The sequence below is a fragment of the Rhinopithecus roxellana genome, chromosome 14, assembly GCF_007565055.1.
Source record: "Rhinopithecus roxellana isolate Shanxi Qingling chromosome 14, ASM756505v1, whole genome shotgun sequence".
Taxonomy (NCBI): domain Eukaryota; kingdom Metazoa; phylum Chordata; class Mammalia; order Primates; family Cercopithecidae; genus Rhinopithecus; species Rhinopithecus roxellana.
This window is the reverse complement of record NC_044562.1, coordinates 36,912,997-36,931,891: the sequence shown is the minus strand read 5'-3', so window position 1 is coordinate 36,931,891 and position 18,895 is coordinate 36,912,997. Positions and strand designations below refer to the sequence as shown.

At 41.2% G+C, this 18,895-nt stretch overlaps 1 protein-coding gene across 9 annotated transcripts in view; it reads right to left on the bottom strand.

Moving 5' to 3' along the window:
• ANKRD44 (ankyrin repeat domain 44) overlaps positions 1-18,895 on the bottom strand; it is a 354,082-nt gene that overhangs the window by 143,938 nt on the left and 191,249 nt on the right. For all 9 annotated transcript variants that reach the window (XM_030916285.1, XM_030916289.1, XM_030916284.1 and 6 more), the window contains exons 8-9: positions 17,675-17,887; positions 6,685-6,763 (exon numbers count right to left, since the gene is read on the bottom strand). In XM_030916285.1, the coding sequence (XP_030772145.1) occupies positions 6,685-6,763; positions 17,675-17,887 (292 nt within the window). The remainder of the gene's footprint in view (positions 1-6,684; positions 6,764-17,674; positions 17,888-18,895) is intronic.

Here is an 18,895-nt window from a genome sequence, read left to right as displayed (position 1 = left end):
TTACAAATAGTCTTTACATTTCAGATGATTTCCTTTAGTAACTTTTTTTTTTTTCCCTGAGATGAAGTCTCGCTTTGTCTGCCAGGCTGAAGTGCAGTGATGCAGTCTTGGCTCACTGCAACTTCCCCTACCCAGGTTCAAACGATTCTCCTGCCTCAGCCTCCCGAGTAGCTGGGATTACAGGTACCTGCCACCATGCCCGGCTAAGTTTTGTATTTTTAGTACAGATGTGGTTTTGCCATGTTGGCCAGGCTGGTTTCGAACTCCCGACCGCAAGAGATCTACCTGCCTCAGCCTCCCAAAGTGCTGGAATTATAGGCATGAGCCACCACACCCAGCCAGCAACATTTTTAAAAGTAGGACTACTGGACTAAAAGTATGGAGACCCTTGATACATACTGGCAACAAGCTTTTGAGAAAGGCTGTACCCATTAGCATTCCCATCAGCAGTATACTCGAGCACTGTGCCAGAAAGAAGCCATTGAGAGTCTTCTCAGATCCGGGGAAAGAACATCACCTTCCAGGCCAGGACACTGTTCCTTGTAATAAGACCGTCCATAAAGTCCTCATCAGATCTATATGATCTCATCAGATCATTCCAATGAATCCTACTATTGGCCATTATAACTAATAACTCCCCAACATTTGTTTTCAGCAAACAATGCTTTTTTCTAGCCAGGTGTACTGGCAAAACGCAGGGCTAGAGTATAAGAATATTTGCTACAAAGTGAAATGATTACCAAAACGTGTGTGCTTTGTGAAGGGGACAATTGTTTCAAAAACTCCAATTAGTACACACAGGATTTTGGATAGGTCCCTCTACTCTCAAGACTTCTGTGTGTAGAATTTTGTTTGAAAATCAATTTGCTGCGGATAAATTTACCCATTTAGGGGTTTGCAACTTAATAGCTGTTTACAAAAAGGGAATCCCTTTTTAACTGACTGGGACAGAGAAATCTAAATGGGAACTTGAATAGAAATACTGATCTTTCTTCAAATCTTTGTTTCTGTGTTACAGTGAGGTTTTTTGTTGTTGTTATTTTGGGTTTTTTTTTCAGCCAGACTCTCGCTCTTGCTGCCCAGGCTGGAGTTCAGTGGCACGATCTTGGCCCACTGCAACCTCTGCCTCCCCAGTTCAAGTGATTCTCCGGCCTCATCCTCCCGAGTAGCTGGGATTACAAGCGCATGCCATCACGCTCAGCTAATTTTTGTATTTTTAGTGGAGATGGGGTTTCGCCATGTTGGTCAGGCTGCTCTTGAATGCTGACCTCAAGCGATCTGCCTGCCTCAGTCTCCCAAAGTGCTGGGATTACAAGTGTGAGCCGTCGCATCTGGCCTTATTTTTAAAATGTATTGTCCAAATAATAAAGTATGATCACTTTTGTAAAGTAATAATTAAATATCTTTACATATTTTCTTAAATACATAGAAAAATCCAAAGTGTCACCAAACTGCCAACAAAAATTCTTGGGATAGGGCTGAGGAGACACATTGGTGGGGACCACAGGGAATCTCTTTCATGACTTAATTTTAGTTTACAGTGAGTATGTACTACTCTTATAATCAGGAAAAATGATAAAAGAAAGCTAGTTATTGTGATCATCTAGGGACTCAACAAACAGTTAACTATGGCCTGAATTTAGAAGTGTCCAGTTGAGATCAGTTCATTGTATGACTTGATGGTAGCTTTGGAGACAAGCAGCCACCTCGTTCCCACAGATACCTCAGAGCAATTCAATGTGCACGTATCCGTATCAGAGCTGCCCATGGTGGTCTGCCTAAAAGCCTCAACAGAGGCTCAGACAGATCCCGAGACTGCAGAGATCTGGACAAACATTCCATCAATCCACATCCTTCCCAGCCAAGAGTCACCAAACCATTCTTAAAAAGTGTTAGAGCCTCCAGGTTTACCAGTCTCAAATATGCCAAAAATTGGGTGGAGAAAGGGAAGAGTGAAAACTATCAGGAAGGGTGGAATAGAGGGTCTGAGCTGGTAAAAGTTTTTTCTTGTAGTCGTTGCTTTCATTTTACAAGTCAGTTTAAAACTATAAAAATATAGATAACTGGCCAGGCACAGTGGCTCACACCTGGAATCCCAGCACTTTGGGAGGCCAAGGTGGGCAGATCACCTGAGGCCAAGAGTTCAAGAACAGCCTGGACAATATGGCGAAACACCATCTCTACTAAAAATACAAAAATTAGCCAGGTGTGGTGGCAAGCGCTTGTAGTCCCAGCTACTTGAGAGGCTGAGGCAGGTGAATTTCTTCAACCCGGGAGGCAGAGATACCAGTGAGCTGAGATCATGCCACTGCACTCCAGCCTGAGCTACACAGCAAGATTTCATCTCAAAGAAAGAAAGATAATTATTGTCCATATATGCTTTTGTAATCATTTAAAATATATTTCAGGAGGCCAGGCGTGGTGGCTCACACCTGTAATCCCAGCATTTTGGGAGGCTGAGGCAGGTGGATCATGAGGTCAGGAGATCGAGACCATCCTGGCTAACATGGTGAAACCCCGTCTCTACTAAAAAACACAAAAAATTAGCCGGGTGTGGTGGCGGGCACCTGTAGCCCCAGCTACTCGGGAGGCTGAGGCAGGAGACTGTAGTGAACCTAGGAGGCAGAGTTTGCAGTGAGCTGAGATGCACTCCAGCCTGGGCAACAGAGCAAGATTCCGTCTCAAAAAAAAAAAAATATATATATATATATATATATATATATATATATATATATATATATATATATATATATTTTAGTAGAACATCATAACTTAGTGGAAAAATAAAAGAGAGACTCTCTATTTGTTATCTGAAAACATGTTCTCTATTTAAACAGCACCTCTACATAAGTGCATTTCTATCTTACAATCACTCTACAAACCTTTTCATTTTCATTTGAAAATTTTTAAAACTTCCTTGAAATGCAAATGAAATATCTTTACTGTTTGTCATTTGAAGTTTGCAAGTTAAATATTGGTGATTGATCATTGATAACCAGTGAGGAAAATAAACATTTGCCAGTTTAGAAGTATGCAGAGAACATCAGAAAGGATAATTAATTAGCATCCTCTAAGCATTCAACTGAAATTAGTTTTTCACTGCACAAACAAGAATGGTCAGCTTATTAAGTTGCCTTGGAAGTATTGTGAGCCAAAGGGTCAAAAATCTCACACTGACTCATCCTAACCTAGAACTTTGACTCTTCCTTTTCAAACTCTATTTATTTTTAAAGCTTCTGTGAAGAAAACATCATTTTTGAACTTGTGTAACCTGCTGGACTACATCTGAAGGGGGTGCCTAGGGCAAATGGTGAGGTCAAATGCCTCCGGACACCACATGGTGTCTTCACTCAGTTCCTTTCCCTCTCTCACTGTGACAACACAGCTTCAGACAACAAACAATGTGATTGGATAGCAGAGTTAGTCTTTACTAACTAAAATAGAGTGGGTTTTTTTGTTGTTGTTTTTTTCATTATTATCTTACCAAAGCTGGATGATTCTGGAAAAACAAAGTTATGAAAACTAGTAATCCTGACTGGAGAGCAGTCAGGGAAGCAGAGAAAGCTATTCAAAGTCCAAATACCAATGCAATTTAACAAAACAAATAAATACAAAAAACATTCCTCAGTAGCACGTTTAGTCGCTTCAAGGAGCCAAATGCTGTGCCCATGTGGTCCTGAAGGACAGAGCAGCTCCTGTTGGGTGATGTCCCACTCTGGGGGGACTGACATCAGGCCCTAGGGGCATGAGCTTCTGGAGAGGGAGGGTCCCGGCAATAGCCCAGGATTCTTCCCAGAAGGAAGCCAACGAACAGGAGGTAAAAAAAGAATTTCCTTTTCTTCTCCCCAAGGGCATTTAAAAAAATGTCAAATGGAAGAATTCACAGTTCTCACATGTGTTATGAATGCAAAAAAAAAAATGTCAGTTGAGAGAAGAGAATACCAAAGCATCCTTTTACAGGGAAAACTCTATTTCAAATATAAGTGACTCTCAGAGTAAACAGAATTCAATTTTAAAAGGAATTTTTTTAAAACACCATTGGTTTCTGGAGGTCATGTTTATAAGAGTGGTGGTTAAGAGTTCAGTCTCTGATGTCAGACTGCCTGTGTTCAGATCCCTATTCCACAACATACTGGCCATTTATCCAGACACAAGTGACAACCTCTCTGCCTCAGTTTCCTCATCTTTGAAATGGAGATAATAATAGTACCTCTTTCTCATAAGGTGGTTGAAAGGCTTTATAAGGGGTGTTTAGCCAAGTGCCTGGCACGCTGTGAACACTTGGCTTTATCATTACCACTTAGCTTTATCATTATATATAATAGGCTATATATTATAGCCACTATATCCTTACCAATTCAGGCTGCTGGACCCTACCCAATCCATAAGCAAGATGCCAGGACAACCAGGAATGAGGGAGGTTCTGAAACAAAGATCTCCTGAACACAGAGAATAAGAGACAGGGTCTCTTTTAGGTCTCCCCCAACTCAAAAGTCTAGCAACGGCAGGGTGTGGTGGCCCACACCTGTTATCCCAGCATTTTGGGAAGCCAAGGTGGGCAGATCACTTGAGGTCAGGAGTTCGAGACCAGCCTGGCCAACATGGTGAAACCCCATCTCTACTAAAAGTACAACAATTAGCTGGGCATGGTGGCACACCTGTAGTCCCAGCTACTCAGGAGGCTGAGGCACAAGAATCGCTTGAACCCGAGAGGCAGATGTTGCAGTGAGCCAAGATCACCCCATTTCACTCCAGCCTGAGCAATAGAGTGAGACAGTGTCTTTAAAAAAAAAAAAAAAAAAAAAAAAAAACGTCTAGCAAGGCAGGACATGGAAGTCTTCCAGCCCACATGGCTCTTGGAGAGGTCAAAGCTGCCAGCAGTCCCCTGGGACTGTTGTAAGCATGCCAGCAGGACAGAGGGGAGATGCGTCAAGGAGATGACCAGCACAGCCTGACACACAGGGATGAACCTGCGGGGAAGGCAGTGCTTAGAAGGAGATAAGTTGTTTTCCCTCCAACCTTGTCTCTGGAGCTTGAAGTTGCTCTAAAAGGGAACCAAGCTGTTTAAGTTTTGTTTGTTTCTAAAAGTTTTGTTTGTTTTTAAAGGGGGGTGGACATTATTTCTGAAAAACAGTTGAGAAATACAGTGGCATAAGAGACGTGCTCAAAAGAGACTAGGGTCACTCCCCCCAGCAAAATAAAACACGGTGGCCTTTTCAATAAAATGAATGTCAAAGGCATAGCACATATTTCAAATTAGGAATAGTGGGTATTGCATAGTTAATTTCTGTTTTACCTTCCTTGGCTCACTGGAAATTTGTTAGGATTTCTTTTCCCCTATAGCTTCACTGGAATGCTTACAAATTTCCCTTGCTTTGCTGCAGATACTTTGCTTCCTAAGCATAATTCCACTGGCTGGACTTCCATCCAAATGTCAAATGACTTCTTTGTTTTAAGTATTGCGTGCCTAAGACATAACTCAGTGCCACTAGTAATTCAAGTGTATGTGATCCGAAAGTCTTATAGACAAGAAAAATACAGGTCCAAGGAAATTGACTAATATCAGAATTTTGAGAAGTAGAAGTTTGGGTCAACTAAAAATAGGAACTGCTGGATTGACCTGGAATGTCAGCTTAAACTCTGAACTAAACCTGGTTGTTGTTTTTTTTAAATCGTCTCTAAGATTTGCTAACAGAAGTTGTGTTATCAAAGTCAACCCACTCACAGATGCTGCTGGCCATGACCCCCTGTTATTAACATGAAGCAGGATGCAAACTGGTACTCCCTAGTACTTTGACTTCAGTGACAACCTGATGGTTCAAGTATACCTTTTGTTGTGAGTCCGGAAAATTACTATATTACTATATTATGTGACTTTCCCAGGTCTCTGTCAAACCTGTGATTTTTTTTTTTTTTTAAAGACAAAGTCTCACGCTGTCATCCAGGCTAGAGTGCAATGGCACAATCTCGGCTCACTGCAACCTCCTCCTCCCGAGTTCAAGCGATTCTCCTGCCTCAGCCTCCTGAGTAGCTGGGATTATAGGCACCTGCCATCACTCCTGACTAATTTTTGTATTTTTAGTAAAGACAGGGTTTTACCATGTTGGCCAGGCTGGTCTTGGACTCCTGACCTCAGGTGATCTGCCCACCTTGGTCTCCCAAAGTGCATGGGATTACAAGCATGAGCCACCACGCCCCGCCTAAGCCTGTGATTTTATGATCCTTTATATCACATCCTTACCTGCTTTTCCTCTGAGTTATCTCATTTTTCCTACTTTTGCCCAACTAGCTTAATAAGTTTTAACTTAGGAAACTATAGTGAACTCCAAAATTTAAAAATAATTCAGATTTGTTGCTAGAAAATGAATGCTACTTACCTTTATTAGTTTCAGAGTGAGAAGCACAGGATCTTGAGTCTATATAAATGTATCATTTCCAATTTCCAAGCTCATGCTCTGTGCCTGACTCCAAATTGACTGTGACACTGTGGCTTTATGTTTTTACTATTAAGGTAGATATTGATGACATGCCTGATGAACAGTTTTTAGCAAAGTACATCAAAGAATTGTGTAATTGCATGCTTACCAAAATTCAGGGCATTGACTTTCATATGCAGGTAACTGATAGCCAAATTCACAACAAGAAGCTACTGAAATAATGACACTACTGAAGCATCTCTCTTACCATTCTGAATGAGGGTCTGTGACCGTGTGAACCTTCCATGGACAGCTGTCATGTGCAGTGGACTTTTGCCATCTTTACTCTAAAAAAAAAAAAAAGAGGGAGAGAAAAACAATGGAGGTGCTCATGAGCCAGTGACACCAATCTGAAACACCCCTATGGACACTGCTAATAATGCCCTGAAAACATTTATTTATTTATTTATTTAGTTAGTTATTTAGTATGATCAACATGAGGCTGCAGTGAGCTGGGATTTTACCACTGCACTCTAACCTGGGTGATAGAATGACATTCTTCTAAAAAAAGATAAAATAAAATAAAAGTATGATCAACAATTAAAAGAGGCAAAGATAATTTTGAAAGGAAAAGATAAAATGCACATGACCTGTCAAGTTATTGCATAACATCACATTTTTTAAAAGCTTAGAAAAACAGTCATCCGAAACCTTTATTCCTCTCCTGTGATCTACTGGAGAAGGAAGTTTCCTTCAAGATGCTTTTTTCAACCTTTGTCTATAGTATACAAAAAAGACAAATGTGTTAACTTGCATGGTCCGCTTTAAGCTGAAGCTGACCAAATGGCTCTGAATCACTGCAACTCTTAAAACTGACCTGAGGCAGGGCACAGTGGCTCACACCTATAACCCCAGCACTTTGGGAGGCTGAGGCAGGCAGATCATTTGATATAGGAGTTCAAGAACAGCCTGGCCAACATGGTGAAATGCTGTCTCTACCAAAAATACAAAAATTAGCCAGGCATGGTGGTGCACGCCTGTAATCCCAGCTACTGGGGAGGCTGAGGTGGAAGAATTGCTTGAACCCGGGAGGCAGAGGTTGCAGTGAGCCAAGATCGCGCCACTGCACTCCAGCCTGGGTGACAGAGTGAGACTCTGTCTCAAAAAAAGAAAAGAAAAGAAAAAAAAAAAAACCTGATCTGAAACCCTCCACTATTCCCTGCATTATAATTCCATTTTTTTAAAAAAATCACTTTTAAAATAAAAGAAAAAAGAAAAAAAGTTAAAAAAAAAAGAAAAAGAAAGTAAAGAAAGAAAAAAACAGAAAAACAAAAACAAAATCATAATTTTTCATTGTTCCAAAAGAGAATCTCTTGCTTCACTCAACTCATTAGAAGTTACAAGACTAAGGCATGCAACTTTTTAGGAAATTGTCTTTTGAATGATCAGCTGGGAATGTGTGCTGAATTCATGTATTTCTTACTATCCATGATAGAAATTATGAAAGTTCCTGACACACATTAAGCCAAAACACAGAAAATGTTCAACATCTATATACCAATCATCATTATACTAAATACCAAGGTACCACATATGTAACTAAGAAATCGTAATTTACAGAATTTATTCTGAAAATAGGCCCAAAAGAAAATATTACTGTTATTTTAGAATAAAAGTATCTCCAATAGAGAGAATGTATTTTCATCCAAGTATTGTTATCAAAAAAATCTATGTAACACTTATTTTTCTAAGTCTCAGAGGAAACATTTCTCTAAGTTTGAGGTTAAAATACGAGGTTTTAAAAATGCATGTTCATGGCCGGGCGCGGTGGCTCAAGCCTGTAATCCCAGCACTTTGGGAGGCCGAGACGGGCGGATCACGAGGTCAGGAAATCGAGACCATCCTGGCTAATACGGTAAAACCCCGTCTCTACTAAAAAATACAAAAAACTAGCCAGGCGACGAGGCGGGCGCCTGTAGTCCCAGCTACTCGGGAGGCTGAGACAGGAGAATGGCGTGAACCCGGGAGGCGGAGCTTGCAGTGAGCTGAGATCCAGCCACTGCACTCCAGCCTGGGCGGCAGCGCAAGACTCCGTCTCAAAAAAAAAAAAAAAAAAAAAAAAAAAAAAAAAAAAAAAAATGCATGTTCATTTTGTGATGAAATCCGAATGTCTGTACTTTAAAATGACTGTTTTAAAAACTCCATCTTGGAAAACAAATAATAATTTAGGTAAGTATTTCTTAGAGTGGACTGAGGACTGCCTACGTCTGAATCACCCAGGATTCTTGCTAGAAATATGAATTCTGGGCCAGACGTGGTGGCTCACGCCTGTAATCCCACCACTTTGGAGGGCCGAGGCGGGAGGATCATGAGGTCAGGAGATAGAGACCATCCTGGCTAACATGGTGAAACCCCGTCTCTACTAAAAATACAAAACATTAGCCAGGTGTGGTGACGGGCACCTGTAGCCCCAGCTACTAGGGAGGCGTGAACCCAGGAGGCGGAGCTTGCAATGAGCTGAGACTGCGCCACTGCACTCCAGCCTGGGTGACAGAGTGAGACTCCATCTCAAAAAAAAAAAAAAAAAAAAAAGGAAAAGAAAAGAGAAAAAAAGAAAAAGAAATATGAATTCTGTACCTCTGTACCTTAACCCTGAACTACAGAATTGGGGTAAGAGGGTCCCATTTTTAACCCCTGCTTTGGACTGTGGGCTAAAATAGGTTATAAAACCAAGGTTTTAACACAAGAATTTTATTATATTCTATAAGTCTACTCCTTAGAAATAAAAAAGGGATTACACATAGTCTGTGCCAAGAAAAAAAAAGTTAATTAGAACAGTAAGTTCATCTTGATTGAAAAAAAAAAAAAAGCACGTATCATTGTAATTCAATGTTCTCAGGTAGATGTGGGAAGAAAAGAAATAATAGGATCTTCTCTCCATCTTATATGAGTATAACCTGAATCAGAACAGACTGAAAAAGGAGAGTTGAAGTTTGATAATACTTTTAGAGGAAAAACAGGAGCAATCAAGAGAATAAGATACAACACCATCGCTGACCATGAGACATACCGGGAAGGAGCGCTCCTAAAAGTTATCTGATCCCAGAGCTAGGCCTTAGTTGTCAGGACTGCACACAGTTCCAAGGACTGAAACAACTGGGAACTACTTTGGAATAAGGATTTAAAACACCTGCTTCCAATTAAAAAGTGATGACACTTCAAGATAAAAAACTAAGGAGAGAGAAGGCAGAAATTGTGGAGTTGGCATTAACTTGTCCCTAGGTGGAGCTATTTCTTTAAATTTTGCTCCAGTGTTTCCTCTTAATATGAAACCATAAGTAATTATTAATTAAATATATCTAAAGCTATAAATACTTCAGCATTTATAAAATATCTTCACACTATTTAGCTAAGCAATTTTCCATGCCTAGAACGGAGCTTAAAGGCTTTACCAAGGGGTAACCACCAACTTGGTGGTAGCTATCTAAGTTGCAGGCAGAGAGACAAAGCAGAAGCGATCTCTGAAGTGTGTGGTGGGCAAAGTCAGTCCCATTTCAGGGATAGCAAACACCACAACCTTCTTTTCTCTGAGAGCGTTTGTGCCTTTGGTAAAGGGACAAGTAAATGGAGATGACCAAAGTTAGGTAAAATGCAAAGAACAGCCATATGATCAGTGGTGACAATTGCTTTGCATTCATATTCGCATATCTTTGCCTGGATTCATTTATAGCCAGAGTCCAGGCTACAGCTGATATTTTTTTCTTCACATAGGGAAACAGGTAGATAAGGTGGGGAAATTGGGAAGGAAGCATTAAGAGTATCATGGCAGCCATTTTGGGGCAGCTTTGTTCATATGGTATGGGTATAAAGGGAGCTCATTATTTCAAAAAGCTATTGAAAACCAATGAAACTCAAAAGGATAATACTTTTTATTTAGCCCTTAAAAGTTAGAACTCAGAATATTAAAATTGAGACTAGGGAACCCTACTGAGTTTCATGATCTGAGAAATTGAAATTTAGCATGCAGGGGTACTGGCTGTTGCTACTATTCCTAGAACTGCACACAAAGATAAAACATTCCTTGCTTTCTCAAAAGAGAGAGTATGTGCAATTCTTCCATCTATTCAAAGCTTTTATGAAAATCTTTTTCTTAATTTCTAGTCTCCCTCCAATTTTCTAGCTACATTTTCCCATAGAATTTAGGGCTTCGAAATTTTTTGTTATTTTGATAATCCATTTAATTAAGCAAGAAGTGCTTCCATTGAGTTAGGCATAATCAAGTCATAAAGGAAAAGTACTGAGGATTAAAATATTTTATGACAAATATTAGTACTCTTTCAGGGCAGAACTCAGCATTGCCTAAGGAAGATTAATCTTTGAACTAAAAGGAGTGTTTATATTTTCTTGACCACCAGTCTCCTCAGAAATCCGTTCTTTTTTTTCTTTTAATCCTAATGCCTTCTTTCCTCATCTTTCAATATCCCATATACCTTCCCTAAATTTACAGACATTGTTACTCCCCAGGGTCTTGAAAGCATAATGTTCTCTGTGGCATGGTACACCCCTGGGGTCACGCAGCTCAGTGGCCCTACTACAGAGCAATAAAGCCTCTATGGAATAACACTAAGTCCAACCTGGGGTTAGGGGTGGGGTCAAATAAGGTGAGAAGCCCAATAAGTCTTCCTAATTCAATGGAAGAGCCATCTAAAATACTGGTGTGAAAAAGCCACACATAGTCCAATTTATTTTGTTTTGTTTCATATGGTTCTAAGGGCAAGAGAGACGGAACGTGGTTGGCTCACTCATTCCTCTCCTTCTCCTCACTTCCCCAAAGTTTTAAGTACTCTGTCCCTATCACTACCTACTCTTGCCTATTCCAGTTTTCACCTTCAACTTCTCCAACACAACCTATTCCATAATTTGGTCCTGGTACATATAGAGAAGGGAACTGGTCCACTTCAAGCAGACATGTTTCAACTCCCATCTCTTAGAGCTAAATGATCTAAGAGCCCACAGATAGAAAAGAACTGAGACCATGCACAGGCTAAATGTCAGTGACCAGGAGGTAGACAACCTGGCAATGGCAATTTCTGAGTCTGTCTTTCTAAGTCGTATCCAGCACAGCTCTATGTCTAGTGCCTTCTTTAATGCTTACTTTGAATGCTTGCTAAAAGAACCTTGAGATGCTACAGAAATTACAATGTGGTCTCTAATGGGGAAGAAAAAATATTTTATACTTTCTCGTGTTCTACCTATTTACAAATTACAAGTAAACCATCAGTGGATTATTGTATCAGTAAAGTATATCTTTATTTTATCACAATTAAACTCATATTATGAAGTCAAAAAACAGAGCCAGAGTCAATCAATCTAAGCAAAATGAGGAACTGTGAAATGCAGGCTGAATACACATCCCTCCTCCTCTTCCCATCCATCTTTTAATTGCTCATGAAGACATAACTTTTACTGTTTTGTGAGAATAGAAGAAAACAAAGTGAACATGTGGGTAGGTACTGGCTGCATTTCAATATGCTATTTCCCTCAACCTTTGGAAAATCTAAACAAATACAAATTGTCTTGCAATCTACAAACACTTTCAAAATCCAAGGAGCAATGTGGTACAGGGAGATAACAACTTTAATTAGACAGCTACCTCCAGAGTCAGACAGGACGGCTCTACGGAAATGTTAGATGATCCATGCATCCAGAGTGGATCTGGAATAACTAAGGAGGGTTCAAAGAGAGTTAGGAAATCAGAGGATACAAACAGAATAGATGAAGGGAGAACTGAGAATGAAGGCTAGATTTGGTTCAAAATCCTATTTACACAGATTCAATCATAATGAACCCAAATCTCAGAGTTTTAAAATGACATTTCTTATATTCGAGTTATGATTAGCAGTCCACAGGAAAAAAGTAAATATTAAAATTAAGGAATTATACTTTTCAGTTCCATTTGTGGAAGGGAAGAAGGGGCTGCAAAAACCAATGTATCACAGCAGTTGAAGTCCCTTCTCCAATCTGAACTGACCACTGGTCAGTTAACCGGAAGCAGTAGGCAGCTGTGCCAGAGAGTAGCCTTCTAGCCTCAGGTCTCAGGCACACCGAGAGCATCAGTGGCATGTTTTACAGATGGAATGAAGCGCATCAGACAACCCCATGAATTAATTAAGTGGAGGTTGGTAAAGAGAGTGCCTTTATTAAGTTCCAATAATTTCCCTTCCTTTGAAGGATTCACAGGATGTCCTTCAGACACCAGGATGGAAAGACAGATGTCTACAGTTTTGGGAACATTGACAGTTTGGCCACCCATGTGCTTCCTGCCCCCTCAACACCATGCTCAGCAACTTCAGCCCCACACAAAAACTCCTTCCCAACCTCGGACGACAGTTCCTTGGTCTCTTTGATGCCCCATTCTTTTCTGTCTGCTTTCCACCTTCATGAAAACATGACACTCCTTCCTGTCTCCTCTAACACCTTTTTTCATCCATTTCTCTGGCTCTTTCTCCTCCTCCTGATCCTAAGAGTAAAGGGCTGTCTCACTTTCTGTACTTGTGCTATTACATACTCTCTCCTTGGGCGGTCTCGTCCCTTTCTCCTGGTTTCAGCAATCACCTTTACATGAATGAAGCAACCTACACTTTTTCTTCTGTTCTCTACCAGTCTCTCATGCTAGAACACCACATTTTACACTATTGAACTTCTCAGACTGGCTATACCAAAACCTAAAAATCAGCTTCTCAAAAACTAAATGTATCGGTTTAACTCCCTACGCCTACTCTTCCTCCTGACATCCTTCTTAAGGAACATTAATGATAACATCTATTTTTCTAGTGCTTATCATGTGGCAGATATTATTCTACATGGTTTATGTGTGATAAAGCTGTTTAATGTTCACAGCAGTTCCATGGAGAAGATACTTTTGTTTCCCTAATTTTACAGATAAACTGAGACACACAGAGAGCTTGTTTATGATTAGATAGATACTAAAAGTCAAGGCTAGGATTGGAATTTCGGCAGTCTGGCCCCAGAACTGAACACTTAACTACTCTGCTGTACCACCTTTCTTCACTAGATTTCTTTCTTTCTTCCTTCCAATTTTATTTTATTGATTTTATTTTTTTGACAGAGTCTTGCTCTGTTGCCCAGGCTGGAGTGCAGTGGCAGGATCTCAACTCACTGTAACCACCGCCTCTCAGGTTCAAGCAATTCTCCTGCCTCAGCCTCCTGTGTAGCTGGGATTACAGGTGTGTGCCACCACACCCAGCTAATTTTTGTATTTTTAGTGGAGACTGGCTTTCATGAAGTTGGTCAGGCTGGTCTCAAATTCCTGACCTCGTGATCTGCCTGCCTGTACCTCCCAAAGTGCTAGGATTACAGGTGACAGACGCCACACCTGGCCAATTTTTGTATTTTTAGTAGAGACAGGGTTTCACCATGTTGGTCAGGCTGGTCTTGAACTCCTGACCTCAGGTGATCTACCCACTTCGGCCTCCCAAAGTCCTGGGATTACAGGCATGAGCCACTGCGCCTGGCCTCTTTGCCACATTTCAATCCTTACATTAGTCTTCAACTCCTCCAGTTCATGTCCCGCCAAGTCTTGCTGATTGTCTTTCTCCAAAGCCTCTCCCTTCAGTCAGCTCCTCCCCGTTCCCCTGTTCCCTTATTACCTCTTACCAATGCCAGTTTTATTGATTTATAGTTATCTACTAATCAGCTCTCTCTAGGTCTGCTACACCTGGGTTTTCTTTTTTTCAAAAGTGAAAATAGCTTTCTCGTTTTTCTAGATATAAAAATAACATGCTCTGCTAAGTACAGTGGCTCATGCCTGTAATCCCAGCACTTTGGGAGGCTGAGGCAGGCAGATCGCTTGAGCTCAGGAGTTGGCAGCCAGCCTGGGCAACATGGCGAAACCCCGTCTCTACAAAAAATACAAAAATTAGCAGGGTGTGGTTGCATATACCTGTAATCCCAGCTACTCGGGAGGCTGAGGCCAGAGGATGGCTTGAGCCTGGGAGGCAGAGGTTGCTGTGAGTCGAGATCCCACCTCTGACAGCAGAGCCAGACCCTGTCTCAACAAAAAAATAATGATAATAACAATAAAAATAATTTTTTAAAATTATCATTGTTTCACAATCAGAAGACAAAAGCATATACAGGAAAAAAAAAAACTAAAGGCCAGGCATGGTGGCTCACACCTCTAATCCCAGCACTTTGGGAGGCTGAGGTGGGTGGATTGCTTGAGCTCAGGAGTTAGAGACCAGCCTGGCCAGCATGGCAAAACCCCCTCTCTACAAAAAATACAAAAATTAGCTGGGCATGGTGGCAGGTGCCTGTAATCCCAGCTTCTCGGGAGGCTGAGGCAGGAGAAACACTTGAACTCAGGAGGCAGAAGTTGCAGTGAGCCGAGATCCTGCCATTGCACTCTAGCCTGGATGACAAGAGCAAAATTCCATCTCAAAAAAAAAAAGAGAGAGGAAGGAAGGAAGGAAGGAAGGAAGGAAGGAAGGAAGGAAGGAAGGAAGGAAGGAAGGAAGGAAGGAAGGAAGGAAGGAAGGAAGGAAGGAAGGAAGGAAGGACGGACGACCTAAATCATAATTTTGTCTCTCTGCAGTGATAATTGTTGCTAGCATATTGGTACATACTCCAGAGATTTTTCTCGCTCTTTGCATCATCTACACACATAACCGTAACATTTTGGCATTAAAAAATGAGATCACATTTCTTTATTGCATTTTTATTTTTTCATTGAATAATACTAGGTATTATTAGCCATTTTGATACTTGCCATTCTTTAACACAAATGTACGTTTTTGTATTAGTTTGTATTTTTCTAATTACCAGTAATACTAGTTTTTCACAAGTTTAATGTACTTTTTATTCTCGCTTGTGATCTGACTTTTGCTCCATGTTTTCTAGTAGTGATCACTTTTTCTTATTGATTTGTATGAGCTCTTTATATATCAAGCATATTAACTATTTGCTTATCATGTATATTGAAGAAAATTTTCCCTAAGTTGTTCTTATTTGAATTTCATGTTAGAGGTTTTGTTGCTGTTGTTTTGTTATACAAATGTTTAAGACTTTTTTGTAGTCATATATATGATTATTTTCCTTTATGTTTCCTGCCTTTGGTGTTCTATGACCAGATTACTGTTTTTAATGCTCAGGTCTGATCATATGGCCCCTAGAATTATTAGTGGCCTGCAGATCCTGGAGAGGCCCAAGCTCCCGGGGCTCAAAATCATCCAGTAGATGAGTCCTCTTCCTTGGTCAAATCACATTTCAGCTCATTTCTGGCTCCTTTCTGTCATACAATTAAAAATAAAAAAGTTTTTTACAGACAGGCTCTCACTAGGTTGCTCAGGCTGATCTCAAACTCCTGGGCTCAAGGAATCCTACACCTCAGTCTCCCAAGGAGCTGGGATTACAGGCCGAGCCACCACACTTGGCATGTTCATAAAATTATACTCTATTCAAGACAATCAATTGCTATTCTGAAAATATGTCACATCTTTCACCACTACTAGAAATTATGAAAAAAATAAAAGATTTTAATAGTGAATAGAGAAGGTTATTAAAATAGATTGATGTGATATTCTTGAAATTACACCTTAGAAATCGTATTTTTCAAAACCAGAGACAGAATACACTGGGGCCTTACTTAAGGAGCCCTGTGTGCCGGGAAGAGGGGAAGCCTGGGTTGAGTAAAAGGTTTCCTAGCACAGCTTAGGATATTCTGCTACAATCTAAATGCATTCAAGTGATGTCACCCAAATTATGAATGCTACGTGATAAGTTCCCCTTGGTTATCTGTCACGTGGCAAGCTGATGAGTTAACCTAGAGGTTTTTCTATCCAGAATTCCCATCCCTCTTTGCTCATGCTGTTCTATCTGGAACACTCTCTCTCAAATTATCTCTATTCCTCCTCAACTCAACTACATCAATCTTCCAAGTCTCTGCTCAAAATCGATCTCCATTTCTTATTCCCAAGCAAAAAACAGGTCAACACTTGCTTCTTACAGTTTGCAATGCTTTATGACTCTTCTCATGATATCTTCTCTTGCTCATGATTGCCTGAGGGCATGTTATTTCCCTACTACACTATAAATTCCTTAAGGGCAGAGACTGAGTCTCATCTTGGAGCACTCCTCCAGTACCAAACAGAGGGCATTCTGATGTAAATGTGTGGAATAAAGGAATGATTGTGACGACCAGCTCAGTGCTACATCACTGAAGCCACTATTTGGGGTTTGCTTTAAGAAGGTATTGGCCAGGCACAGTGGCTCACACCTGTAATCCCAGCACTTTGGGAGGCTGAGGCAGGTGGATCACTTGAGGCCAAGAGTTTGAGACCAGCCTGGCCAACATGGTGAAACACCATCTCTACTAATAATACAAAAAATTAGCTGGGCATGGTGGTGCATGCCTGTAATCCCAGCTACTGGGGAGGCTGAGGCAGGAGAATCGCTTGAATCCAGGAGGCAGAGGTTGCAGTAAGCTGAGATCGCGCCATTGCATTCTAGCCTGGGTGACAAGAGCAAAACTCGGTCTCAAAAAAAAAAATAAAAGAAGAAGAAGAAGGTATCTGAGAAGCTCTAAACCCACACTGGAGTTGGAAACAGGCCCACATTCATTATTAGGCCTCCCTTTGAATTCTTAGCAGCACTGCCCTATCAGCTCAACATTCACTTCAGTATTAGCTTCTGGGCCAAGTCAACATCCTAGAGATCCAGTATTTGTCCTGACACATTCACTAAGCTAAAAAGAACACACGGCTGGAGCCTTGGTACCTCTCAGCTGATACCACCACTCCTGGATAAAAATAACACAACCTCTTTTTTTTTTTTTTTTTTTGAGATGGAGTCTTGCTCTGTTGCCCAGGTTAGAGTGCAGTGGCACAATCTCAGCTCACTGCAACCTCCGCCTCCCGGGTTCAAACAATTCTCTGCTTCAGCCTCCTGAGTAGCTGAGATTACAGGCACCCGCCACCATGCCTGGCTAATTTTTGTATTTTTAGTAGAGATGGTGTTTCACCATCTTCGCCAGGTTGGTCTTAAACCCCTGACCTCGTGATCCACCCGCCTCAGCCTCCACACAACATTTTTTATGGCCTCCAAATCCAGGACAAGGCTGTGTGAGTCAAAGTGCTCAGGGTTCCAACTCACTAAAACATGGTATCATTTGCAGCAGTTGATTTTGCTCAAACAGAAGCTCAATGAAAAGGCATTCAACACAGAGACCAAGAGTGTCATACCTGAATGTTAACATCCGCCCCGTTGTTTACTAACAATTCAAGACACAAAGCACCATGAGTGGAGGCAGCAGCAAAATGCAAAGGGGTGAACCCATTATTGTTTGGCTGGTTCACGTTAGCACCGTAGTCAATCAACTCGTTAACCACAGCATCCTGTCCATTGTAGCAGGCGATGTGAAGCGCTGTATTTCCATAGACATTGATTTCATCAATCTGCAAAAGAGTCCAACACAGGGTGATTCAAGTCACTGGAGCCAGTATACTCCATTTTCCACAAAAAGCATAATTGCTGTGGCTAGAGAAAGGAAATAGCCATCCGTCAATATAATTGTTCAGAGCTTACTCTTGCCCCAGTGTGGTCATCTTGGGAATGCTTGTCACCCCATGGTAAACATCAGCAAAACGTCAATGTGGCAAAAAATGAACTGGAGAGAGAGAAGTTTCATCCTGGGGAGAGGTATTTTTCAGCTAACAAAGGGATAAAAGGTGAAGGGCAAAGCTGCTTTCAAAACACCAAAAGAGAAGTAAATCAGAAGAGAACAAAAAGAGTCCCACACTCTAGGGTTGGGGCACAGCAAACCTCAAGAAATGGTAGGGGATAGCAGGGGAGGTGGCTGTGGAGATGGCAGGGGAGGTGACTGTGGAGCCTAAACACGGAAGACGGGTCAGAACCCAATATCTGTTTTGCTCTGGAGCCTGACACCTCACCAGGTTCCATTTTAGTAGCAGAGCAGTGGTGCCGTCAGGAGGTGTGTTTCGTCCATGGCCCTCTATTGCTTTCTGAGACCTGCCCTGGGTGCCTGGTTTCATCATTATGGTCGTATAGCAACTTAGTTTTCCTTTCCTGGGGGACAGGATGTTCCAGCCTCACCACTGCTCCTGTTCTACCAGCAGAAGGAGAATGCAGCAGTCCAACTTCTCCAGCTCAAGAGTAGACATTGCTGATGTTTGTCTCTGCCATTTATTCATTCATTTCTGCTGTAAGTCATGACTTAGAAGGCTACATTCGGAAGGTGGGATGCAGAACCTTGGCCAGTCTTTAAAAACAACTGGTTAATATATATTACATAGAATCTATATGTTTATATATTTATCTATGTTGATATAGAAAGTTATTCAGTTTCCAGTTTTCCTCTGCTTAGTGTATGCCCCCACTGCCCTTTACCAGTTGCCCACAAAAAACTTAAAAAGACAGGATGCTAGAAAACAACTCCCCTGCCC